Consider the following 27,973-nt stretch of genomic DNA (forward strand, 5'->3'; position numbering starts at 1 on the left):
ACCCGGATGTTTTATGCAACGTTCTGTTTAAAAAAAAAAGGCACACCGCCTTTCCAAAAAAAAAAAAAAAAAAAAAGTTTTATTTCTAATTCTTAAAACAATATTAACATAAGAACCAGAAGATTCGTTTCCGCTGTTTTGCCTATCTGTCGCAGTAAACTACTGCGTGATAATTATAGGATGACGCCGGGAAACATAAGACGACCCGCGTTATGAAAATTAACATTTGATTATTCTAATTGATTTGGACAGGAGGCGACGGTAAGTGTAGTATTAATGTTAAGCTAATAATTTTGCGACTTAACAAAATTAGCAATCTCGTTTAAATAACATTTATGAGGACGTTTCGGAAAGGCAGTAGGCCTTGAAAGGTATTAAAATCACACAAAAAACCAGTTTAAATAAACCAGTCTACGTTCATATAATATTTTTATCAAACTTGATATGTCTGATTATCGTTGGACACATGTTAATCGTCATTTCAAATACCACCAAGTCAATGTTGTTTTCTGCATTAAAACTTCGGTAGGTAGTCAAACGGATACCGTGCTTACTTTAATATATATAAACACTTCACTAGCCAATGATATTCAGCGCGATACTCTCTCTGAATATGGCATTCAGTATGATACTCTCCCTGAATGTGGTATTCAGTACGATATTCTCCCTGAAAGTGGTATTCAGTACAATACTCTCCCTGAATGTGTTATTCAGTACGATACACTCCCTGAATGTGGTATTCAGTACGATACTCTCCCTGAATGTGGTATTCAGTACGATACTCTCCTGAATGTGGTATTCAGTACGATACTCTCCCTGATGGTGGTATTCAGTACGATATTCTCCTGAATGTGGTATTCAGTATGATACTCTCTCTGAATATGGTATTCAGTATGATACTCTCCCTGAATGTGGTATTCAGTACGATACTCTCCCTGAATGTGGTATTCAGTACGATACTCTCTCTGAATGTGGTATTCAGATACGAATGTGGTATAGTACGATTCTCCCTGAATGTGGTATTCAGTACAATACTCTCCCTGAATGTGGTATTCAGTACGATACTCTCCCTGAATGTGGTATTCAGTACGATACTCTCCCTGAATGTGGTATTCAGTACGATACTCTCCCTGAATGTGAGTATTCAGTATGATACTCTCCTGAATGTGGTATTCAGTACGATACTCTCCTGAAGAGGTATTCGTGACATACTCTCCCTGAATGTGGTATTCAGTACGATACTCTCCCTGAATGGGTATTCAGTACGATACTCTCCCTGAATGTGGTATTCAGTACGATACTCTCCCTGAATGTGGTATTCAGTACGATACTCTCCCTGAATGTGGTATTCAGTACGATACTCTCCCTGAATGTGGTATTCAGTACGATACTCTCCCTGAATGTGGTATTCAGTACGATACTCTCCCTGAATGTGGTATTCAGTACGATACTCTCCCTGAATGTGGTATTCAGTACGATACTCTCCCTGAATGTGGTATTCGTATACTTCCCTGAATGTGGTATTCAGTACGATACTCTCCCTGAATGTGGTATTCAGTACGATACTCTCCCTGAATGTGGTATTCAGTACGATACTCTCCCTGAATGTGGTATTCAGTACGATACTCTCCCTGAATGTGGTATCGTACGATACTCTCCCTGAATGTGGTATTCAGTACGATACTCTCCCTGAATGTGGTATTCAGTACGATACTCTCCCTGAATGTGGTATTCAGTACGATACTTTCCCTGAATGTGGTATTCAGTACGATACTCTCCCTGAATGTGGTATTCAGTACGATACTCTCCCTGAATGTGGTATTCAGTACGATACTCTCCCTGAATGTGGTATTCAGTACGATACTCTCCCTGAATGTGGTATTCAGTACGATACTCTCCCTGAATGTGGTATTCAGTACGATACTCTCCCTGAATGTGGTATTCAGTACGATACTCTCCCTGAATGTGGTAATCTGTACGATACTCTCCCTGAATGTGGTATTCAGCACGATACTTTCCCTGAATGTGGTATTCAGTACGATACTTTCTCTGAATGTGTTATTCAGTACGATACTCTCCCTGAATGTGGTATTCAGTACGATACTCTCCCTGAATGTGGTATTCAGTACGATACTCTCCCTGAATGTGGTATTCAGTACGATACTCTCCCTGAATGTGGTAATCTGTACGATACTCTCCCTGAATGAGGTATTCCGTATGACACTCTTCTGAATGTGGTATTCAGTACGATACTCTCCCTGAATGTGGTATTCTGTACGATACTCTCCCTGAATGTGGTATTCAGCACGATACTTTCCCTGAATGTGGTATTCAGTACGATACTCTCCCTGAATGTGTTATTCAGTACGATACTCTCCCTGAATGTGTTATTCAGTATGATATTCTCCCTGATTGTGGTTTTCAGTACGATATTCTCCCTGAATGTGGTATTCAGTACGATACTCTCCCTGAATGTGGTGTTCAGTACGATACTCTCCCTGAATGTGGTATTCAGTACGATACTCCCCCTGAATGTGGTATTCAGTACGATACTCTCCCTGAATGTGGTGTTCAGTACGATACTCTCCCTGAATGTGGTGTTCAGTACGATACTCTCCCTGAATGTGGTGTTCAGTACGATACTCTCCCTGAATGTGGTATTCAGTATGATACTCTCCCTGAATGTGGTATTCAGTACGATACTCTCCCTGAATGTGGTATTCAGTACGATACTCTCCCTGAATGTGGTATTCAGTATGATACTCTCCCTGAATGTGGTATTCAGTACGATACTCTCCCTGAAGTGATGAGTACTGAATACCATTGGCTAGAGAAGTTGTAACACATTCGGGAAATTTAACTTTTTTTCCACATCAATAATCCTGAGGAAATTAATTTTTTTCACATCAATAATCCTGACAAAGGAACATGATTTACACAAAATCGTTCAAGTCGAAACCAAATATACTCCCCTGGTCTTCTAGCTCTCATATTTACGGAAGTCCTTTGGTGCAAAATTAAATATGAAAAAGTAAAAAAAAAAACCAGTATTGCGAATAAAAGCAATACTTTTTCAAACAAACGAAATACTATTGCAAATAAACCCAATAGTATTGCGAATAAACGTAATAATTTTTGCGAATAAACACAATTCTTTTGCCAGGATATCACCAAATGTTAAGAAATATCCTTACTCCCTCCAGATCCCTCTTTGAAAAATTAAAATGGATGCCAATTATAGACTTTTACGAATTTAGAATAATGGTTTTGTGTTATAACATTTTACATTGTGAATCACCGGGTATTTTAAAGGGCCACTACCTTTCCGAAACGGCTTTTAATTTTTAAAATAGGAATGTAAAACGAGATCAATAATTTTGTAGAGTCGCAGAAGTTATTAACTATACGTTTACTAGCACACTTATCATCACCTTCAGAACTGTTTAATTAGAATAAATAAAATGTTAATTTTCATAACGCGGGTCGTTTTATGTTTCCCGCCGTGGTCCTAAATGCCGCGCGGTAGTTGACTATCACTGCGCCAGACAGCAAAACAGCGAAATGAATCTCCACTGTTATCGTACATTAGACAGGAATATGTTTTCTTATGTAAAAAATCCTTAGTTGACTTTTGACGCCCTCAGCATACTGCCTAAGACACTTTGACGGGTCACAATATTGGTTTGGTTTGGTTTATTAAGTGTAACGTCCAGCCAGGGTCATGACCCCCGACGTGGCTGTATAGTTTGGGTGGTAACACTATTATATTAGAGTACTACCGACCGACAGATCATCCTTCCTCAAATGGACATCAGCGGAAATAAATGAACCTGTTTGAAGGGCTATAGCTGTTCACAATCACTGTTATGTTTTCCGAGAATAAAATGTACTTGAAATGATTGGCAGACATATTATCATAAACACGTTAAATTGATCGAGCTGTTTATGGATATAGACCTTGATTACATCGTCAGGAAACATCATTAAAACAAGAAAATATAACAGCGGACCACACTTCGTAAGTATATTTTTTATGAATTTGTTCCCCGGCTGGACTTAGAACCGACTGGTTCATAATGATCAATTATGAAACTTTGTTCAGATACATATAGTGTTATATCACCCTCCTACAAATTAATAATAACCTAGCGCATAAATTTTATATATTAGATATACTGATAAAGTTGGTAACGAATTACATGTACATCCCTTAACTACTAGCAAACTAATGCAATTGTCCGAGATCGGCCAAAATAGGATGGCCCATACACGCCTTGTCATTTACCGATCAACACGTATGTCCGTTGTTTTTAGATTATCACTAGAAGAAGACAACCGTTGTCAGTAACCACAAAAACCGTCGGTTTTTATCAACTATTGTGCAGTTCTATTTGGCATTTTTTGTTTTGCTTTAGTGCATATTGCAAACATCATGGTGTACCACCATGTTTGCCCGCTAAGCACCAAGGCCGGCACCATATTAGGCTTTTTTCAGATTTTTTTTTTTTTTTTTTTTTAATATATAGACTATATATTCAAAAAAAAAAAAAAAAAAAATCATAGCAGTTAGCGGACTACCCCATGTTTGAGTAAGCACCAGGCCGGCAAGAAAACTTTCTCAGACAGTTTTTTTTACTGGGAGTAAAAAATCGTTTGGAAAAACTTTATGGTGCCGGGCCCAGACCTCCTTTTTTTGAGCAATTCACATGCAACGGAACCACGAGGTTCTGAGAAGTTGTTACAGTTTATATAATAATGGACCAACCAAAGTGTCCTAAGACCATTTTTAGACGTTTTCGGGGTCTAGTTCAAAAATCGGTAAAATCTTATTCTACATTATACTACATGTATATACGTAATGTAACAGGTTTTGATTTTTTAGAAACATGAGTTTTTAGCCGCTAAAGCTAGGTGGGAAAAAAATTGTGTCGAGGAGCTTTCCACCCTTTACGTATATAGGACAATTTGAAATAGGACTTTTACCGAATTTCTATTTAGACTCTTAAAACTATGGTGCCTAAAAGATCTTAGGGCACTCTGGTGGGTCCATAATTGTATAAGCTGTAACCAATTCTCAGATCCATGTGAACGGAAAATGCTTAGCTGAATTATATGGTGGCTGATTACGGCCATCTCGTGTTGTTGTGTTGTCGCCTTGTCGTGTTGTCGCCTTGTCGAGTTGTCGCGGTCTCAAACTGCGACAACCCGAGATTTAACAGTTAAAATGTCGACTTGTCGCGTTTTCGAACCGCGACAAGTCGACAACACGACAAGACGACAAGTCGACAACACGACAAGTCGACATTTCAAACACGCTAATTAGCGCGTACAGAATCTCGTGTTGTCGCGGTAAAATGTCGACTTGTCGTGTTGTCGAGTTGTCGTGTTGTCGACTTGTCGTGTTGTCGAGTTGTCGACTTGTCGCCTTCCTGTTACACATGCGCAAATCATATGAAATAGCCACTATCTTTGAATATAGAAAACTGAAGTCAGTGCTTGTACCATAGTATGGTGGCATATTTCTGCCATCGAGTTGCCGACATCATATCGGAAGATGTCGACATAAACAGAAGAATATGTCGACTTACCACATGAACCTGCCCACATAATGATTCCAAGATAATTATGTAGAAAGTCGGTAATTCGGCGATTAATCGTGTTTATGCTCGGGTGTGACACCGACTTGTCAGTTATCGATGTCGACATCTAAACTAAAAGATGTCGACATCTGGTCTTGAAAGTGGAATTCAAAGGCCACCCTTTCATAGGGCACTGTGTATATGCAGCAAGGCACCATACAGCAGAGTTCGACGTTGATTTTGTTAATTCAGAAAAGTTTTTATTCATTTGATTTCAAAATTAAAAATTGTGATCCTGCACATCCCGGCCATGCAGCTGTAGCATGCGTGTATGTACACATTGTAACTGTTAGTCCGAGCTGAGGAAGTTAGAGTGCAAAAGGACTCAGCTTTGTACAACGAATTTCCATCCTCTTGGCCATAATCATTTATTAATATATATAACCGTGGGTTGAAAATTCGTTTAAAAGCTGTGTGTGTGCTTTGTGGATTAGCATTCGTACCAAGTCCATGTGGTACATACCGTACTATACTATATTACAATGATTTTTTCAAGATTTCATTTTTTTGCGAATCACGAAAAATACCAGTTACGTAATTTAAAAGCCAAAAAGGTCACAGTACAGATACACAATACCCATTTGGAAACCAGCTTTACTTGTTAGCTTGCCCTGTCCATATATATACATAAATATTTACATCCCTCGATACACTTAAATAAAGGCACAACGATTTTTTTGTTACGGTCTTAATGGCCAGATTCAACCTTTGGGCTAAAAATCCTCCCGCGGGACGCGGTTTTAGCTCCAAACTCGGGATATATCTGCATCTATTTTTTGTAGTAAAAACGTAGTAAAAAAAGTCACGTGCTTATACCTCATTCATGCCATTGGCCGGAATATACAATTGCATTATGGGTAACTAGTGATCACGTGATTGTGTGTTTACTTCCAAATATGGTGATAGTTTGCTTGCCATTTCTTCGGAGAAATTGATTTATTTGAAAATATTTAGACTCCAAAATGTTATTAATATTGCATGCATATCATTTTGACTTGCACATATGTATTATTTTACTATAAATAATGAACTGAAATGAGTTATAAAACTGTCATTTCCACGTTTTGTAAATAAATGATATAATGCGAATTGACCAATTCAATAGGTCTAACCGTCTAATCTAAGATCAGCGAAGATCGGCTACTCCCGGCTAAATTCGTAGAATTCTAAATTTATATTTATATATATTATTACCTGCTTTAGGGTTCAAAACATATACCTATAACACAGAGAAAATAAGATCTTCTTCAAAAGGCCTAATTATGTATAAATACCAGGTCAGAGAAATCACTCTATTTGGAAGTAAACACACACTCATGTGATCACTAGTTACCCATAATACAATTCCATATTTATTTCGGCCAATGGCATGAATGAGGTAAAATCACGTGACTTGTTTTACTACGTTTGACTACAAAGAACGCGTGTTTTGTACCATTATTGTGAAAATCCCTCGCGGATCGTGATTTCATTTCCACCATTTGAAACAGAAGTCACTTTGATTGTGAAACATTGATAAATTGAAGATTACATGTTGTGCCATGGCAGATGTCAAAGTTCATGTATATATACTCGACAATTACTTGAAACATCATCTACATGTAATTAATTTGTGTTGAAATTATAATTGATGTTGACCAGGAAATGTACCAGGCTAAATTTGGTTGAATAATGCATGGAAAGTGAATTAATTTTAACTTTTCCACTTTGTGGAAAATCCTTCAAAACGGATTTATCTCCCTTGATTAAAATGACAAACCATGTACCTTTGCTATGATATAATTTTTTTTTTTCATTTTTTTTAAATTCAATAATGAATGCAGATCAAATATATTAATCAATATGTGTATTAATTTAATTTGAAACATGTTTGTTTTGCTGAAAATTTGCAAAAAAATAATATCAATACAAAATATTCATGATTGTTATTTGATTGTCGTTGTTTTTGTACTTGCTGTAAAATGAGAAAAACCGTGTTGTGGAGAAGAAGTTTGTTAAAATTTGAATTGTTTACAAATGGATGAGAGTTGAGAATGAGCAGAAGGCAATAAGGATATATATGTCTAACAGTCACCTGAATTCCAATATGCACAGTTATAAATAATGTTTTGCTTTTAAACAAACAAATGAATGTCTCAGCCCTGTGACTTGGCACATAGGTCAAGATCATTGATTTGAACAAACTTTGTATCCCTTCAACCCAGCATGCTATGGCCCAATAACATGTCCATGTATGAGGTTCTTGGTTATTAAGAAGATTGTAAATTGTTTACAACAGACACTGGATGATGCCGGCCAAAAGACAATTGCAATAGGTCACACAGGAGGAGATTAATTCAACACACAACCATATATACTTTATATACTTTTTCTCATAAATCATTACATATAATCCTTGTACACATCCATATCAATGGCGACGCTAACAGGAAATTAATGAATATGCAAAATGGCGTGCGAGCGTCGAAGGGTCGAGATTTTGGTGTTTGGAGGTCCGGGGGTCTCTCCCGGAAAAAAAATATTACGATTTAGAATGGCTGAGATAATTTTTACGGTGTATTTTGATGATTTTGCGAACGCCGAATGCGTGAGATTTTGGTGTTTTGGGGGTCCGGGGATCTCCTCCGGAAAAAATTACGATTTTGATGATTTTGCGAGCGCCGAATGCGCGAGACTTTGGTGTTCTGGGGGTCCGGGGGTTTCCCCCGCGAAAAATATTACGATTTGGAATGGCCAAGATGAGTTTTACGGTGTATTTTGAGGATTTTATTTGCGTTCTTAACGTGGTAATTTTTCGATTTACATTTACCTGCATTTAGAAATTATAATTGTGAATGTCGTCATTTAAGCATTGAACGTCTTTCAGTTGGCATTCATAGCCAATATGAATGCAAACTGGATAGAGGCAAAATTCCATGAAGCGCGCTAGCGCTTCATGTTAAATTTACCTCTGTCCAGTTTACATTCATATTGGCTATGAATCTACTGAAAGACGTTCAATGCTTATATTTACATTTGGTTACAATTTTATGATGAAATCCCAAGGAATTTTGCATCTATAATGAATTAATCATTCGTTATCGTCATGGATGGAACAGCCATTTGAACAGCCGTCTTCCGTGATCGCTGGCACGACAATTGTGACGTCACAATGATAATGACGTCATAATAAATGCTTGAAGTTCATGGTCTATATGACTGCCAACTGCGCTTGGTAAGGTTACATAGTGGGACTGCAGTGAAAATGTAAATATATCATTATGCAACCCTGCTCGATCTGAACATACGACTTCACACCATCAGCACATTGTTGTTTAACTAAAAAATAATGAATTGATTTAATTGTCTTGCTTAGACATATAAACAATTTAGTATTTTAAGAAACATTTTTGAAATAGTAGAATCCCTTGATGGACATTTTAGTCTAGTTCATGTGTATATTGAATTTTTATTATTAAAGGTTTGAACATTACGTGCTTGAACTTTTAGGAAATGCGCCGCAAAGCGGCAAAATTTTCTAAAATGAAGTACGAAAAATGTTCTTCCTACGCCCCTGCAGTTGCACATTTAAAAAGTTTAATGAACTTGGTACCCACTACTGACTGATGTAAATCATGCCAATAAAAGATGGATCTTTTCTCTATTTCTGTAATTTTTTACCTTTTTCTTTCCTCTTGGAAATGTTTTATAACATGGGAAAACTAAAAATAGGGTCTATATAGCAGGAATAACAAAACACATAGCCACCTGTCAGCCATGCATGTTTTTTTCTGATTGGTCACCCGAGTTAGGATACAGAATGAAACAAATACATACACTGTATATAAGCACCATAATTGGCCTATCAGGCCCATGAAATCAGCCAGTGATGATATCCATTTAACCTTTTAATATATGAAGAGTATTTGATTCCATTACATCTGTTTCCTATGAAAATTGAGCAAATAATGCTCATAAATGTGTTTCCCTATATAAACTATGGTAAAGACCCTATCCCCTGGGGAAAATTCCCGAGACCCCAGGGCCATGAAATTCACAATATTGGTAGAGGGCCTTGAGACCTTTCAATCTATGAAGAAACAAAATGATACATTTTCGTACGGAACCTACCGAAGCATAATGAGTTAGGGCCTAGGTCCCAATTTACCAGGCGGGAAGAGCTATGTAAGCACATAAGCTCGTGTTTCTTAGTATATGTGTACATACATGTATGTATTAGATTCCCAAAAAGCTAAGTGGGCTATGCGGAAACTTATAACTATTTTTTGGAAATAATATGGAAAATAAACTATGATCTGATAGTATTGCTAACAATTTCAAATGGTGGAAATGAAACCACGATCCGCGGAGGATTTCCCCCATAATGGTACAAAGCACGCGTTCTTTGTAGTAAAACGTAGTAAAACAAGTCACGTGATTATGCCTCATTCATGCCATTGGCCGAAATAAATATGGAATTGTATTAGTGGGTAACTAGTGATCACATGAGTGTGTGTTTACTTCCAAATAGAGTGATTTCTCTGACCTGGTATTTATACATAATTTGGCCTTATTTTCTCTGTGTTATATGTATATGTTCTGAACCCTAAAGCAGGTAATAATATATATAAATATAAATTTAGAATTCTACGAATTTAGCCGGGAGTAGCCGATCTTCGCTGATTTTAGATTAGACGGTTAGACCTATTGAATTGGTCAATTCGTATTATATCATTTATTTACAAAACGTGAAAATGGCGGTTTTACAACTCATTCAGTTCATTATTTATAGTAAAACAGTGCATATGTGCAAGTCAAAATGATATGCATGCAATATAAATAACATTTTGGAGTCTAAATATTTTCAAATAAATCAATTTCTCCGAAGAAATGGCAAGCAAACTATCACCATATTTGGAAGTAAACACAAAATCACGTGATCACTAGTTACCCATAATGCAATTGTATATTCCGGCCAATGGCATGAATGAGGTATAAGCACGTGACTTTTTTTTTACTACGTTTGACTACAAAGAACGCATGTTTTTACTACGAAAAATAGATGCAGATGTATCGGGAGTTTAAAACCGCGTCCCTGGAGGATTTTTAGCCCAAAGGTTAAATCTGACCAATAAGACCGTAACAAAAATTCGTTGTGCCTTTATATACCCGGTAAGTGTATCGAGGGATGTAAATATTTATGTATATATATATGGACAGGCCAAGCTAACAAGTAAAGCTGGTTTCCCAATGTGTATTGTGTACCTGTACTGTGACCTTTATGGCTTTTAAATTACGTAACTGGTATTTTTCGGGATTCACAAGAAAATACAACATAAAAAAAATCTTTTTTTTATTTTATTTTTTTTTTATTTTTTTTTTCATTCATTCTTTTAATATAGTATAGTACGGTATGTACTACATGGACTTGGTACGAATGCCAATCAACAAAACACACACACAGCTTTGAAACGAATTTTCAACCCACGGTTATATATACAGTGTATTAATAATTCGTTGTACACTTCCTTAGCTCTGGCTAACAGCTACGTACACGCAGGCTACAGTTTCATGGCCGGGATGTGCAGGATCACATTTTGTTTTATTTTGAAATCAAATAAATAAAAACTTGAATTAACAAAATCAACGTCGATCTCTGCTGTATGGCTTTTGCTGCATATACACAGTGCTCTATGAAAGGGTGGCCTTTGATTTCCACTTTCAAGACCAGATGTCGACATCTTTTAGTTTAGATGTCGACATCAATAACTGACAAGTCGGTGTCACACCCGAGCATAAACACATTAATCGCCGCGAGTTACCGACTGTCTACATAAATATCTTGGAATCATTATGTGGGCATGTACATGTGGTAAGTCGACATTTCTTTGTTTATGTCGACATCTTCGATATTATGTCGTTCGACATATTCTTCTGTTTATGTCGATGTCGACATTATTAAGTCGTAAGTCGGCAAATCGATGGCAGACATATGCCACCATAAAATTGCAATATTTTCTAATTTTCGGATTAACGGGCCTTCGAAGTATTAGGCCTTAGTTTAGCGGTTCAAGTGACCTTAAAATTAACAGATGACGATTACTGCGTACTTATCAGACGGCGTGACCAGACCATTAATACACGATTATCATATAATAAACAAATTATTGAAATTCATAGTTCAGAGAAAAATACTTTGACAACTCTCGGTAAAGAAATTGCTATCAAATATCTTCATCTAGCTACAAACACATGCACACAATTATTTTCATTAGCAATCCAATATGGCGAGTGTTATCCATTGTTTGCGCGTGTGTAACAGGAAGGCGACAAGTCGACAACTCGACAACACGACAAGTCGACAACACGACAAGGCGACAACATGACAAGGCGACAACACGACAAGTCGACAACTCGACAGCAAGACAAGTCGACATATTACCACGACAACACGAGATTCTGTACGCGCTAATTAGCGTGTTTGAAATGTCGACTTGTCGTGTTGTCGACTTGTCGTCTTGTCGACTTGTCGTCTTGTCGTGTTGTCGCGGTTCGAAAACGCGACAAGTCGACATTTTAACTGTTAAATCTCGGGTTGTCGCAGTATGAGACCGCGGCAACTCGACAAGGCGACAACACGACAAGGCGACAACACAACAACACGAGATAGCCGTAATCAGCCACCATAATATTAGCTTTGTGCTATGTATGGGAATGTCAATGCTATTGAAAGGAGACCTACATGTCAGTTGTTTAAAAGAAAGAAATGATTCGATCACATGACCGTTAGAAAAGTGCAAAGAACGAAATCACTGTAGGATGAATTGTTATCTTAAGTTTTAGTTTAAACATATTTTATTTGAACAAAGTCAAAAGGAATTAGGCACAAGTTATACAACTTAGAATTGCCCTCTCCCATACAAATGTATATGATGTTACATAATCAAACATACAATAGCAGCATTAATGATTGTATATCAAATTATATGTAAAAGAAAGAAAGAAAAAAGAAGAGAGAAACAAACAAACATTAATAATTATTGGTAGTCACATTTGATTTGTTTAGCCATACCAGCACCCACGTTTTATAGCTACATGTAAAATTGTTTCAACATTTGACATTCATGACGTGACTAATTCCATACAATTGAACATTAATTTTGTAAACAATCTAAAATGATATATAAATGATTTTACAATTAATATCTAACAAATACATTTTGGCATTAATGTTCTTTTAGAAAAAATATCATGAAACAAATGAAACAATGAAATGCCAGCAATCATCATTTAGCAATCAGTGAATGTTGTTATCTTAAGTTGCTAAATTAAGAATATTTTTACAATATACGAGTCCAATACATAAACAAATTATATAGTTACATTTAGCATATATAACAAGCTTCGTGCTGAATAAACATATGTTATTTACTTTCCATTACTACATGTAACGGCAGATAAAGAGATAAACACATTTTTCCAAATTAAACTTTCCATTACTACATGTAACGGCAGATAAAGAGATAAAACATTTTCCAAATTAAACTTTCCATTACTACATGTAACGGCAGATAAAGAGATAAAACATTTTCCAAATTAAATAAAGATTTCCATTACTACATGTAACGGCAGATAAAGAGATAAAACATTTTCCAAATTAAACTTTCCATTACTACATGTAACGGCAGATAAAGAGATAAAACATTTTCCAAATTAAACTTTCCATTACTACATGTAACGGCAGATAAAGAGATAAAACATTTTCCAAATTAAACTTTCCATTACTACATGTAACGGCAGATAAAGAGTAAAACATTTTCCAAATTAAACTTTCCATTACTACATGTAACGGCAGATAAAGAGATAAAACATTTTCCAAATTAAACTTTCCATTACTACATGTAACGGCAGATAAAGAGATAAAACATTTTCCAAATTAAACTTTCCATTACTACATGTAACGGCAGATAAAGAGATAAAACATTTTCCAAATTAAACTTTCCATTACTACATGTAACGGCAGATAAAGAGATAAAACATTTTCCAAATTAAACTTTCCATTACTACATGTAACGGCAGATAAAGAGATAAAACATTTTCCAAATTAAACTTTCCATTACTACATGTAACGGCAGATAAAGAGATAAAACATTTTCCAAATTAAACTTTCCATTACTACATGTAACGGCAGATAAAGAGATAAAACATTTTCCAAATTAAACTTTCCATTACTACATGTAACGGCAGATAAAGAGATAAAACATTTTCCAAATTAAACTTTCCATTACTACATGTAACGGCAGATAAAGAGATAAAACATTTTCCAAATTAAACTTTCCATTACTACATGTAACGGCAGATAAAGAGATAAAACATTTTCCAAATTAAACTTTCCATTACTACATGTAACGGCAGATAAAGAGATAAAACATTTTCCAAATTAAACTTTCCATTACTACATGTAACGGCAGATAAAGAGATAAAACATTTTCCAAATTAAACTTTCCATTACTACATGTAACGGCAGATAAAGAGATAAAACATTTTCCAAATTAAACTTTCCATTACTTAACTAATGTAACGGCAGATAAAGAGATAAAACATTTTCCAAATTAAACTTTCCATTACTACATGTAACGGCAGATAAAGAGATAAAACATTTTCCAAATTAAACTTTCCATTACTACATGTAACGGCAGATAAAGAGATAAAACATTTTCCAAATTAAACTTTCCATTACTACATGTAACGGCAGATAAAGAGATAAAACATTTTCCAAATTAAACTTTCCATTACTACATGTAACGGCAGATAAAGAGATAAAACATTTTCCAAATTAAACTTTCGATTACTACATGTAACGGCAGATAAAGAGATAAAACATTTTCCAAATTAAACTTTCCATTACTACATGTAACGGCAGATAAAGAGATAAAACATTTTCCAAATTAAACTTTCCATTACTACATGTAACGGCAGATAAAGAGATAAAACATTTTCCAAATTAAACTTTCCATTACTACATGTAACGGCAGATAAAGAGATAAAACATTTTCCAAATTAAACTTTCCATTACTACATTAACGGCAGATAAAGAGATAAAACATTTTCCAAATTAAACTTTCCATTACTACATGTAACGGCAGATAAAGAGATAAAACATTTTCCAAATTAAACTTTCCATTACTACATGTAACGGCAGATAAAGAGATAAACATTTTCCAAATTAAACTTTCCATTACTACATGTAACGGCAGATAAAGAGATAAATAAAACATTTTCCAAATTAAACTTTCCATTACTACATGTAACGGCAGATAAAGAGATAAAAACATTTTCCAAATTAAACTTTCCATTACTACATGTAACGGCAGATAAAGAGATAAAACATTTTCCAAATTAAACTTTCCATTACTACATGTAAGCGGCAGATAAAGAGATAAAACATTTTCCAAATTAAACTTTCCATTACTACATGTAACGGCAGATAAAGAGATAAAACATTTTCCAAATTAAACTTTCCATTACTACATGTAACGGCAGATAAAGAGATAAAACATTTTCCAAATTAAACTTTCCATTACTACATGTAACGGCAGATAAAGAGAATAAAACATTTTCCAAATTAAACTTTCCATTACTACATGTAACGGCAGATAAAGAGATAAAACATTTTCCAAATTAAACTTTCCATTACTACATGTAACGGCAGATAAAGAGATAAAACATTTTCCAAATTAAACTTTCCATTACTACATGTAACGGCAGATAAAGAGATAAAACATTTTCCAAATTAAACTTTCCATTACTACATGTAACGGCAGATAAAGAGATAAAACATTTTCCAAATTAAACTTTCCATTACTACATGTAACGGCAGATAAAGAGATAAAACATTTTCCAAATTAAACTTTCCATTACTACATGTAACGGCAGATAAAGAGATAAAACATTTTCCAAATTAAACTTTCCATTACTACATGTAACGGCAGATAAAGAGATAAAACATTTTCCAAATTAAACTTTCCATTACTACATGTAACGGCAGATAAAGAGATAAAACATTTTCCAAATTAAACTTCCCATTACTACATGTAACGGCAGATAAAGAGATAAAACATTTTCCAAATTAAACTTTCCATTACTACATGTAACGGCAGATAAAGAGATAAAACATTTTCCAAATTAAACTTTCCATTACTACATGTAACGGCAGATAAAGAGGTACATATAGCGGCAGATAAAGAGATAAAACATTTTCCAAATTAAACTTTCCATTACTACATGTAACGGCAGATAAAGAGATAAAACATTTTCCAAATTAATCATTACTCGATCGAAAGCAAAGCTTAATAGATGTAATGTTGACGACATATCATGTTGACGACATAAACTAAAAAACAACGCTTAAATTGACCAAAAAATAAGAATTGTACAACACTGGACAAAAAACAACTGCTTTTGTGGTTGCTAACAATGCTTTCGCGTGCGATTTGCTTTCGCGAATTTCGCGAGCCAAGTAAATTTGCGAAAGTTGATCTCCGTGTATTAGTATCTCTGTTCAATTTTTAAATCCGCTTTCTTTAATCTTCGCGGAACTTATTTTGAAAATCTCGAAATTTAGTAACCGCGAAAGAAAGTTGGTTTACACTTTAACTTATAAGTCTAAGTCGTATATGGGTCATCATACTAAATGCTTGTGGGCGTGGTTTGGACAGATAATGAGTTACATGTAAGGTCCAGAGTACCCTAAAACCCACCGAACAGTGCCGCTCCGGCCCCACGCGGGATGTAGACTCAGGAGTAATGGGTTTTAAAATGGGATCATCTCCTGGAGTCATTACAAATTAAGTACATGTACTGTTAATTATCTATCATGTGTTTATGTGTGATAAAGGGGCGGTCTGTCTTGATTTTGACATTTTATTTTGTGTCCACAGTTAGAAATAATTCTTTGTTCCACGAGTTAAGCACAGTTATATAGATGTATTCAAATTTATTTATGTTCTGAAAACAACACAACATGACTGTGTTATATTTAGCGTAAATAATGTCTGTTAGGTAGTTACGCATTTCTTTTACTCTTTACTGCATCTTCAATTCGAAGATTACAAATTAAACTGGAACGTTGTGTGGTGAACGTTCGGCCTTGACACTTGTAATACACCTAAACTTATATTACAAGGCATTCCCGATGATCCAGGGGTTACTATTACTGTCGTTATATCCACCCCTGGACTATTCCACAGCAACTGAAGGCTCTGTGGGCGAAAACAGACAAAAATGAGACAGTTAGTTTGGTCATAAAGAATCGAATGACGGTACACTGTGGTCGACCGTGTTGTTTTGAAGATGGACGTCGCTGTACTTGTAATCTTCAAATGAAATCTCTGGTCAGTTTCTGTCTCCGGGACTGCGGTCAATTTTGCTATGAGATAGTCCAGGGGTGGATATGAATAGGGAAGACCATGCAGTTAGTCAATAGATCTAATGTGGTAAAATGCAGCACGAACAAATAACTTTCATATTAGTACGTTCCATCAAGTGAAGGAATATACCAAAGGATGTAAATGTTTTGCTTTTCTTTTATGCTCTGTGTCCGAAAAGTTTTCCACTTTAGTTCGTTCAACACTGCAAACAAGATAGACTAATGATTCATTTTATTTCATCTCTAGTGCGCCTATGGTTCGAAAATATAAGTTGATAATGATAATGATCAATAGACACATTTTACTATTTCAGCGAACTCTTGCACGGCCTCGCTATGTTCAGGTCTGCCGCTGATGCCTTAATGACAGGCATCTCCATGGTTACTTCCCCTGGGCAAAGACCACAGCGTCAGCCGCCACCGTGGTCAGCGCAACCGGTAACGTACGGCAACTCTAGTCAAGCAGTTACTGTTGCTGCTGCTGCTGCAGCAGCCCATGGATCTAACCCCGCACAACCGGTAACGGTTTCATACGGCTACCCTAGTCAAGTAGTGACTGTTGCTGCTGCAGCCCCTGGATCTAACCCGACATCAGCGGATTCTGACACCAGGGTGAGTAAGGATGTTAATATTGTAGAAGGCACTAGTTTATCATTCAGTGTGCATAGTCTGTCTTAATCTTTAAGACTATTTATGGAAAATATTCTGGGCGGAATTGGCAGAACACTAAGATATGCTACATGGCACCATAGACTTTAAACTCCAGAACAACAGAAACGTTAAGATTATTGAAAAAGACAAACATGTTAGGTTTAAAGGGATTGTTATAGCATATTTTGTTTGTAAGAATCCAGAAGGATTCCTAGAAAGTCATCAGAAAATCAGTCTGCATGAAAGGTTCGACAACATCATGTTTATTGCTACTTTTCGTTTCCATGAATCCGCAACAACAGACGTCAGATGTAACGAGTACCCGCATGGGCTGTTTTGGCCTTCTATCCGCCTGTGTCTTCCTGAGTATTTATAACGCTGTGGCTTCCTACATGATCAGCGAACAGAGTGAATTGTTTGTCTGGGTCTTCGAGCAAATGGACTTGGGGGAGCTTGTGGAAAAGAACCTGACTGGATGGGGACCTGAACCAGAGCATATTCAAAATACGTTCTTAGCGTTTAGAACGGTGTCGGGTATGTAAGATCAACAACGTTAAAGCACATTAGGATATGGTTAGGAAAGGGATTGATCCATGTAGGTGGTTAGATAAACATCATTTATTTTACATCGATTGCAAGTTATGAAACTAATGCAAATCACTCTCGATGACCCGGATATAAGCGCGTGTCCGGAGAAAACCCAAGTGATCGGGCAGGTGACCCGTCAACTTTTCACGTCCTTGCCGAGGATTTGAATCCCGGCCGGCTATACTAGGTGAATATAAATATGTAGAAATCCCACCGCACCGGTTTGCACAGTCATCTTCTTACCGTACTCATGTGATATGTAATTCTATAGGTTTCTCAACAAGTCTTGAGGTTGTGTTATCATGGTCTTGTAATCTGTTGCAGTGGTAGCAGCAGCATTTTTACTACTGAGAATAGAATACAAAGTACTTGCCTTCTATTCTTCCATTGTCCTTGGTGCCAGTCTTCTGTGCGCGTCATTCGTGGGTGATACTGCTTATGGTCTCATCGGCGTACTTGTTGGGGTTCTTGGTGGTAAGTATAAAACATTTACAGATAATCCTGAAAGAGATTGTCATGGTGAGCGATTACCGAATTCTGTTCACAAACCATGGAAAATGTAATTATTCCATGAACAACGTTTTTATCTTGAGTAGGAGCAAATAGTAAGCTTAACAACGAAGATTCTAACGATATATTCTTTTTTTGTTTGTGTGTTTTTTCATTGTAAAATTTCCACTTGCTTTCTTTCTATACATTACTGTTGATCCTAATATCGTCTGTGCCGCCTTGAGACAAATATCAGACAGAAAACGTCCTTTATATTATTATGAATTCACAGCAAATCTGTCATAGATCTGTCTAAAAATGAAATGTTAACTAATTAAAGTTATTTAAATAATCAAAGGACACAACATTTTTTTGAAGCGTGAAGTAGTCTGGTCTGACACTGGATTTGTATTCATACGAAATTGCTATTACGTTGATTTGAACGCAACTCCTTTTCCTACTACAAAGAGACATATGTGTAAATATGTATTTTTATTCTCTACATTTCAGGCACGATGTCCGGCTTTCTGACCATGTGTGCAATTTTACCGGTGTTGGAACACTTTGATGACGGTGTCCTCCGAGCTCTTCACGCCGTCAATCAGGGACAGTCGGTAGGTTCTATCTTCTGTGCCGTGCTGCAGATGGGGACAGACAACGACTGGAGACAGCTCTTTCGATGGCAACTTGTCGTGATGGGTCTTGCCATATTTGCATCATTCAATCTTTCGCCTGCTAATCTTAACTACGATACTGTCACTGAAAATGGAAGTAATACACACAACGTTAGCATTGAAGATGGAAACGATACAAACGACACTGATAGTGAAGACGGAAGCAATACAAAAGACACAACCACTGAAGATAAAATCAAGAAAAGAAGAAAGGTTAAGCGACATATCACCAAGGCTATATTCAAACATCCTTCTATATACTTTTGGATGTTTTGCTTCTTTTTCCAACAGATAGGTATGTAAACCGCATAAGAAATTAATAATACAATGTACGATATGCCACCTATCCTCTAACTGCAGAAAGTAAAACTGAAACGACTGTAAAACATTTCTGGAAAAGATTGTAGGAAACGTAAACACCGTAAAAACTTATTTGATTCTTTTTCTCTCCGTTTATTTACATTGTATTCCACCTTATTACACGGTGTATATTGTGTACAATTTTTCTTGTAGGGTTTGGCTTCCTGACGTCACAGACTGGCCTTCTGTTAAAAAGCATCTTGTACCTGACATTGTTTTATATGGCTAAGCTACTAGTACCCATCGTTGCGTTCTCTAAGCGAATCCTTGTCGGTCACAGGCCCCATATAGGTCTGGCAGCTATCACTATACTCGCGGCAGTGTACGCATTTATAGTGCCCGGACAAGAACTCACAGATGTCTTCATAGTATTTTTCATCATTATAGTCGATGGGATTGCAGGTAATGTAATTGATTTGTCACTCCTTCAAATATAACTAGCATTTTCATTGGCTAAAATTACACATAAATGGCGACGTGGTTATAACCTCGTTTTTGATTGGCTATCTTTGTTGCGTTTAGTATCTTTCAACCCGAAATTTGTTTTTTCATCAGTAACATTAAAGACAGTTGATAAGAAAAATAAGTCATATAATTAGTTTTTATTTGTTTTCATACTACATCTGACATTCTGATTGGCTGATACTTTTTCTTCATATACTATTGATATAGATTGATATTGATTTCGAAAAAATAATCCATTGGAAAATCCGTTTGAACATATTTTATATCATCAAGTAGTCTGTAAAATTAATTATAAGCATTGATGTCACTATTTTTTAACTTCATCGGGTTATGAAATAAATTTTCTTTGCAATTTTTGTGATTCACACAGTTTGCAAACAAAATTTCTTTCATACCCCAATGAAGTTAAAAAAAATAGTGACATCAATGCTTAAATGTATTTTTTGTGCATAAATTTTATCCACACTATTACATAGCAATGCAAATATTAAATGTATACTTTATACGTGCATAATCACATAAAAGAGTATTTATTGTATATTATGACTGACTTGTATGACATTTCCATATTTTAGCGCTAATAGCACCATTAGAAGAGGTTATATTGCAAAAACAGTTTCCTAAGGAGCAGCTGTTCATGGTGTTCGGTGTCATCTTTACAGTTAAAGAGGCCGGAAATTTGATAGCAACAGGTATTGTCTGGTGATGGTAGCAACAGGTATTGTCTGATGATGATAACAACATGTATTGTCTGATGATGGTAGCAACAGGTATTGTCTGATGATGGTAGCAACAGGTATTGTCTGATGATGATAGCAATAGTATTGTCGTGATGGTGATGGTAGCAACAGGTAATGTCTGATGATGATAGCAACAGGTATTGTCTGGTGATGGTAGCAACAGGTATTGTCTGATGATGATGAAGCAACAGGTATTGTCTGATGATGATAGCAACAGGTAATGTCTGGTGATGGTAGCAACAGGTATTGTCTGATGATGATAGCAACAGGTATTGTCTGATGATGGTAGCAACAGGTATTGTCTGATGATGGTAGCAACAGGTATTGTCTGATGATGATAGCAACAGGTATTGTCTGATGATGATAGCAACAGGTATTGTCTGATGATGATAGCAACAGGTATTGTCTGATGATGATAGCAACAGGTATTGTCTGATGATGATAGCAACAGGTATTGTCTGATGATGATAGCAACAGGTATTGTCTGATGATGATAGCAACAGGTATTGTCTGATGATGGTAGCAACAGGTATTGTCTGATGATGATAGCAACAGGTATTGTCTGATGATGATAGCAACAGGTATTGTCTGATGATGATAGCAACAGGTATTGTCTGATGATGATAGCAACAGGTATTGTCTGATGATGATGATAGCAACATGATAGCAACAGGTATTGTCTGATGATGATAGCAACAGGTATTGTCTGATGATGATAGCAACAGGTATTGTCTGATGATGATAGCAACAGGTATTGTCTGATGATGGTAGCAACAGGTATTGTCTGATGATGATAGCAACAGGTATTGTCTGATGATGATAGCAACAGGTATTGTCTGATGATGATAGCAACAGGTATTGTCTGATGATGATAGCAACAGGTATTGTCTGATGATGATAGCAACAGGTATTGTCTGATGATGATAGCAACATGTATTGTCTGATGATGATAGCAACAGGTATTGTCTGATGATGATAACAACAGGTATTGTCTGATGATGATAACAACAGGTATTGTCTGATGATGATAACAACATGTATTGTCTGATGATGATAGCAACAGGTATTGTCTGATGATGATAGCAACAGGTATTGTCTGATGATGATAGCAACAGGTATTGTCTGATGATGATAACAACATGTATTGTCTGATGATGATAGCAACAGGTATTGTCTGATGATGATAGCAACAGGTATTGTCTGATGATGATAACAACAGGTATTGTCTGATGATGATAGCAACAGGTATTGTCTGATGATGATAGCAACAGGTATTGTCTGATGATGATAGCAACAGGTATTGTCTGATGATGATAACAACAGGTATTGTCTGATGATGATAGCAACAGGTATTGTCTGATGATGATAACAACAGGTATTGTCTGATGATGATGATAGCAACATGTATTGTCTGATGATGATAGCAACATGTATTGTCTGATGATGATAACAACATGTATTGTCTGATGATGATAACAACAGGTATTGTCTGATGATGATAACAACATGTATTGTCTGATGATGATAACAACATGTATTGTGTGATTGATGATGAAAAGATTGTCTGATAGCAACAGGTATTGTCTGATGATGATAACAACAGGTATTGTCTGATGATGATAGCAACAGGTATTGTCTGATGATGATAACAACATGTATTGTCTGATGATGATGATAGCAACAGGTATTGTCTGATGATGATAGCAACATGTATTGTCTGATGATGATAGCAACATGTATTGTCTGATGATGATAACAACAGGTATTGTCTGATGATGATGATAACAACATGTATTGTCTGATGATGATAACAACAGGTATTGTCTGATATGATACAACATGTATTGTCTGATGATGATAAGCAACAGTATTGTCTGATGATGATACAACAGGTATTGTCTGATGATGATAACAACATGTATTGTCTGATGATGATAACAACAGGTATTGTCTGATGATGATAGCAACAGGTATTGTCTGATGATGATAGCAACAGGTATTGTCTGATGATGATAACAACAGTATGTTGTATATGATAACAACAGTATTGTCTGATGATGATAACAACAGGTATTGTCTGATGATGATGATAACAACAGGTATTGTCTGATGATGATAACAACAGGTATTGTCTGATGATGATAACAACATGTATTGTCTGATGATGATAACAACAGGTATTGTCTGATGATGATAACAACAGGTATGATGATGCTGTATTGTCTGATGATAACAACAGGTATTGTCTGATGATGATAACAACATGTATTGTCTGATGATGATAACAACAGGTATTGTCTGTATTGATGATGATAACAACAGGTATTGTCTGATGATGATAACAACAGGTATTGTCTGATGATGATAACAACAGGTATTGTCTGATGATGATAAGCAACATGTATTGTCTGATGATGATAACAACAGGTATTGTCTGATGATGATAACAACATGTATTGTCTGATGATGATAACAACATGTATTGTCTGATGATGATAGCAACAGGTATTGTCTGATGATGATAGCAACAGGTATTGTCTGATGATGATAACAACAGGTATTGTCTGATGATGATAGCAACATGTATTGTCTGATGATGATAAGCAACATGTATTGTCTGATGATGATAGCAACAACATGTATTGTCTGATGATGATAACAACATGTATTGTCTGATGATGATAGCAACATGTATTGTCTGATGATGATAACAACATGTATTGTCTGATGATGATAGCAACATGTATTGTCTGATGATGATAACAACAGGTATTGTCTGATGATGATAACAACAGGTATTGTCTGATGATGATAACAACATGTATTGTCTGATGATGATAACAACAGGTATTGTCTGATGATGATAGCAACATGTATTGTCTGATGATGATAGCAACATGTATTGTCTGATGATGATAACAACAGGTATTGTCTGATGATGATAACAACATGTATTGTCTGATGATGATAACACAACAGGTATTGTCTGATGATGATAACAACATGTATTGTCTGATGATGATAACAACATGTATTGTCTGATGATGATAACAACATGTATTGTCTGATGATGATAGCAACATGTATTGTCTGATGATGATAGCAACAGGTATTGTCTGATGATGATAACAACAGGTATTGTCTGATGATGATAGCAACAGGTATTGTTCTGATGATGATAGCAACATGTATTGTCTGATGATGATAACAACAGGTATTGTCTGATGATGATAGCAACAGGTATTGTCTGATGATGATAACAACATGTATTGTCTGATGATGATAACAACAGGTATTGTCTGATGATGATAGCAACAGGTATTGTCTGATGATGATAGCAACATGTATTGTCTGATGATGATAACAACAGGTATTGTCTGATGATGATAGCAACATGTATTGTCTGATGATGATAGCAACATGTATTGTCTGATGATGATAGCAACAGGTATTGTCTGATGAAGATAGCAACAGCTATTGCCTGATGATGATAACAACAGCTGTTGTCTGATGATCATAAACCAAATCGTATTAATTCTGTTTTTCAGCAATTTACTGAAATGATCCATATAACGTTTATCCCATAAATATATATGCATCACAAAGGAAAAATAATGTGATAAATTCCATAGCAGGTGATTATCGTAAACACACCTGAAAAAGAGGTGTGTAAACTATAGCAAGCCAACATGACATTTATTCAAAGAGCAATGTCGATCCTTAATTTCAATTCATATGTATAAAATATCTTAATTGCGATATAAGATATCTCATATATTATATGAGATATCTCATGTATTATGTGAGATATCTCATGTATTATATGAGATATCTCATATATTATATATGATATCTCATATAACTTTTAATATACCTTATATAATATATAAACATAAAATATTGCTATTGCATTTTAAGTCGCATAACCACTGCACGAGGACAAAAGTTCCAGTCATTATTTTTGATTTTTTTGTAGGGCCAGAGTATTATGTTGGTTTTGCCAATAGAACCCTCAATATTAAATTGGACGATCTGGACGACGACACTTCGGACAGGGCTGAAATCGTTGGAACTGTTCACTTGGAACATTCCTACCTATACGTGTCCGGTGTTTTACTGCTTCTCTCAGCTTCCTCCCTGATCACTGCGATAGTTGTATCCAAAATGAAAGAACCACCCTGCGGAAAATGTTGCATACCATGTCCGATCACCACTCCCCCTGAGAGAGAGAACAAATCCGATGATGTTGCTTCTTCCCGAAATGGTAGGAAATCCAGCGATACCGATCCTTCGAAGAGGGAATCTGACAATGATGCTTCTTCTCGAAATAGTAGGAAATCTAGCGATACCAATCCTTCTAGGAGGGAATCTGGCGATAAAGCGTCTTCTGGTAAAGCCGTTGCTTATAAAAATTAGCGGGAATCCGACGATGGTTCTACTTCTAGCGTAGAGAGGTAATCCAGCGATGAAGAAGAGCATCCGGGAAGCGTCTTTTTTTGCAACAACGTTGGTTTCAAACGAAACATCCTATATTGCCTGTTATAGATGAAGATATGTTACTGGAATATAAAAGGACCAAAGTCGTTCATGACAATTCGTTGGTACATAAGTTTGTTTTGAATTCTTATGTTTACTAACAGTACTTTCTTTTATTGCTGGATCCACAGATAGTTGCTGTGTCTCTCAAACGAAGGACTGCGAAAGTGTAATTTGAAGACCAATGTTATGATGAAAAAACTACAAAACATAATTATCTTATATAAGCAATCTATGACGTCACGCTTACGAACCGTGACACACCAATCTGCACTTTCCCAAAAAGGGCAGATATGAAATAATATAAATATGAAATAAGCAAATAATCAATATCCTAGCACCAAAAGATACGATCACAAACAATGTGAATTACGAGCACCAGGTCAAAATCATGTCACATACAGGTTTTATCATGCAGAACTGTATGAAGTTAATTCATTCACTTTCATATTTAGTGACTAAGCACCTGGATTGCAACAACTAAAAATTCTGTAAGTCATCTTATTTTCGCGTCAACTAAATGCTCTGATTTTGTTTTGGTAATTTAATTTCCCAATATCTAGAGTCATGTTGTTCATGACTTTTCATTGAACTTAAAATAGTGTGATTATGTTCTGTGGTTTATAATCATTGGAGGTAGCAATCGGACATATTCGGGCCTTTCCGGCAAGCTCGTGTTTTTCCGAAAATATGACCGCGAGTGGATTCCCGATGTATGAATTTTTCATAATACTACCTATATCGAGTAGCATTTTTATGCTAATATGCTAATATTTTAACTGTGATCCATCAAAACTAGTCATTAGGATTTGTTGTGTGGAGGCACACCTTTATATAATCTAGTATAATCTATTACACATATAGGTAATGTATATCAACATGTTAATGATCCATAGAGCATTTGTCACACTTTCTCTGTGCTAACATCCAATTGCCAAAGTAATATGCGAACAAGTATTAGCTTCCCAAAAAGCTAAGAAGGCTACTATACAGCATTAGTTATTAGTAAGCACTTCTAGAAAAGTTTAATAGTTCGATACACAGAAGCTCGCATAGATCTTCTGACAATTCATTTCTCAAGAAAAATTTAAAAAAATGTTCATGGTGATGCTTTCACAGTCAAAGAGAATGACCGTAATTTTGTTTATTAAGTTATTCTGACCAGTTTTCCCTCTAATATACAAAGGACAGATATATATACTTGGACGAGTTGGCAAAATACATACGCTGCGAAACAAGCCTAATATTTAGATTAAAAAACTCGATGTAGCACATACCACGACGATATGCGAACAAGTATTTACGACCACGAATATCACCTACGTGTAATGTCAAGCCTAACATTGTGTTTGTTTGCAGATATAAGAACAAAATTCTTTGTATGGCCTTAATCAGCCATCGTATCGATGTGATGCCCCAGGTATGCATATAACATATGGAGTCCCCTTACGGGAGAAATTTGACCAACATGTGAATTGGGCCTAGCTGCAATATTGTAGCTCAAATGACTTTTAGACAGAAACTTTAGAAACGTATAGTACATGTAGGCCGGGTACGTATATTCGTTCTAAATTGGGCCGAGAGAGGGTGAATGAATGCAATATATATAGAAAAATTAACATTTGTATAATTATTTTAAAATAAATGAAAATGTCACTGTTCTGTCGTCACTGTTGTGGTATATTTTATAATTTATTTACATTTTGTATTTATTTTATTTTCTTCACAAGCAATAATGCTAAAGTACAGGTACAAGTACGAATTATACCGAATGCTTACATAGTAAAAGTGTCCAGAAATGCAGGGTGAAACGAAGGGAAGTAACTTAACTGTGGTATTTCAGAATGTAATCTGCGTTTCGGGGAACCAATTTTTTTCTTGGTGAAAGTTTGTAAGTGCCTTTCAAAATTTTATTTGTTATTGGATCCAGCAAATAGTTTGTTCGGACAGGTTAATATTTAAAAACAGATAAATGAGATTTTATTCACAAAACTCTAAAATATGTCAATAAATGATTCAAAAGGGACACATATATATACAGAATGACCAACTGGTAACTTCCAATGTAATTGCCATCTTCACTTGCCCCGGCATATGAATCAGTTGCAGTAAACTGTTTCCAGGTTGACATTGTTTGTCCGTCCGTCGTTAAGAGCTGCGTCATCGTAGCTATGCTATGACTGATAGGGCTCACTGGGCGTGTCTATTTTGCTGCAGTTACATGTGCACCGCACACGTCCATCGAACATATTTCTAACATAAACTAATAATTTATTTATCCACCTCCATGTCTAAATTATGTTTCCGCTCCAAATATGGCAACCTTACTATATCAGGAATGACCTACAATTTTTTACTACGACAGAAATAATATGTCAGAGCTTTTTACTTATATTTTAAAGATAATTTTTGGAAAATTCCAAA

At 35.8% G+C, this 27,973-nt stretch overlaps 2 protein-coding genes across 2 annotated transcripts; both read left to right on the forward strand.

Moving 5' to 3' along the window:
- Positions 1-761: 761 nt before the first annotated feature.
- On the forward strand, positions 762-4,348 carry LOC138326225 (uncharacterized). The gene is made up of 5 exons (XM_069272351.1): positions 762-1,147; positions 1,529-1,825; positions 2,067-2,208; positions 2,426-2,694; positions 4,315-4,348. The coding sequence occupies exons 1-5, from the start codon at positions 762-764 to the stop codon at positions 4,346-4,348; spliced, it is 1,128 nt and encodes a 375-aa protein (XP_069128452.1).
- On the forward strand, positions 3,763-27,202 carry LOC138325125 (uncharacterized). Its single transcript, XM_069270571.1, has 8 exons — positions 3,763-4,018; positions 17,361-17,658; positions 18,000-18,231; positions 18,610-18,759; positions 19,285-19,743; positions 19,962-20,210; positions 20,849-20,965; positions 24,990-27,202. Exons 2-8 carry the CDS (start codon positions 17,383-17,385, stop codon positions 25,427-25,429), a joined length of 1,923 nt encoding a protein of 640 aa, XP_069126672.1. The 5' UTR covers positions 3,763-4,018; positions 17,361-17,382; the 3' UTR covers positions 25,430-27,202.
- The last annotated feature ends 771 nt before the right edge of the window (positions 27,203-27,973 follow it).

The sequence above is a fragment of the Argopecten irradians genome, chromosome 6 (genome assembly GCF_041381155.1).
Source record: "Argopecten irradians isolate NY chromosome 6, Ai_NY, whole genome shotgun sequence".
Lineage (NCBI taxonomy): Eukaryota > Metazoa > Mollusca > Bivalvia > Pectinida > Pectinidae > Argopecten > Argopecten irradians.

Coding starts and splice junctions, on each gene's coding strand:
- LOC138326225 (XM_069272351.1), top strand. CDS start 762: ATGTGGTATTCAGTACGATACTCTCCTGAATGTGGTATTCAGTACGAT. Junction 1,148..1,528: donor TCCCTGAATGTGAGTATTCA/GTATGATACTCT, acceptor TGTGGTATTCAG/TACGATACTCTCCCTGAATG. Junction 2,695..4,314: donor CTCCCTGAATGTGGTATTCA/GTACGATACTCT, acceptor CGTTGTTTTTAG/ATTATCACTAGAAGAAGACA.
- LOC138325125 (XM_069270571.1), top strand. CDS start 17,383: ATGTTCAGGTCTGCCGCTGATGCCTTAATGACAGGCATCTCCATGGTT. Junction 18,760..19,284: donor ACTTGTTGGGGTTCTTGGTG/GTAAGTATAAAA, acceptor TCTACATTTCAG/GCACGATGTCCGGCTTTCTG. Junction 20,211..20,848: donor TATAGTCGATGGGATTGCAG/GTAATGTAATTG, acceptor TCCATATTTTAG/CGCTAATAGCACCATTAGAA.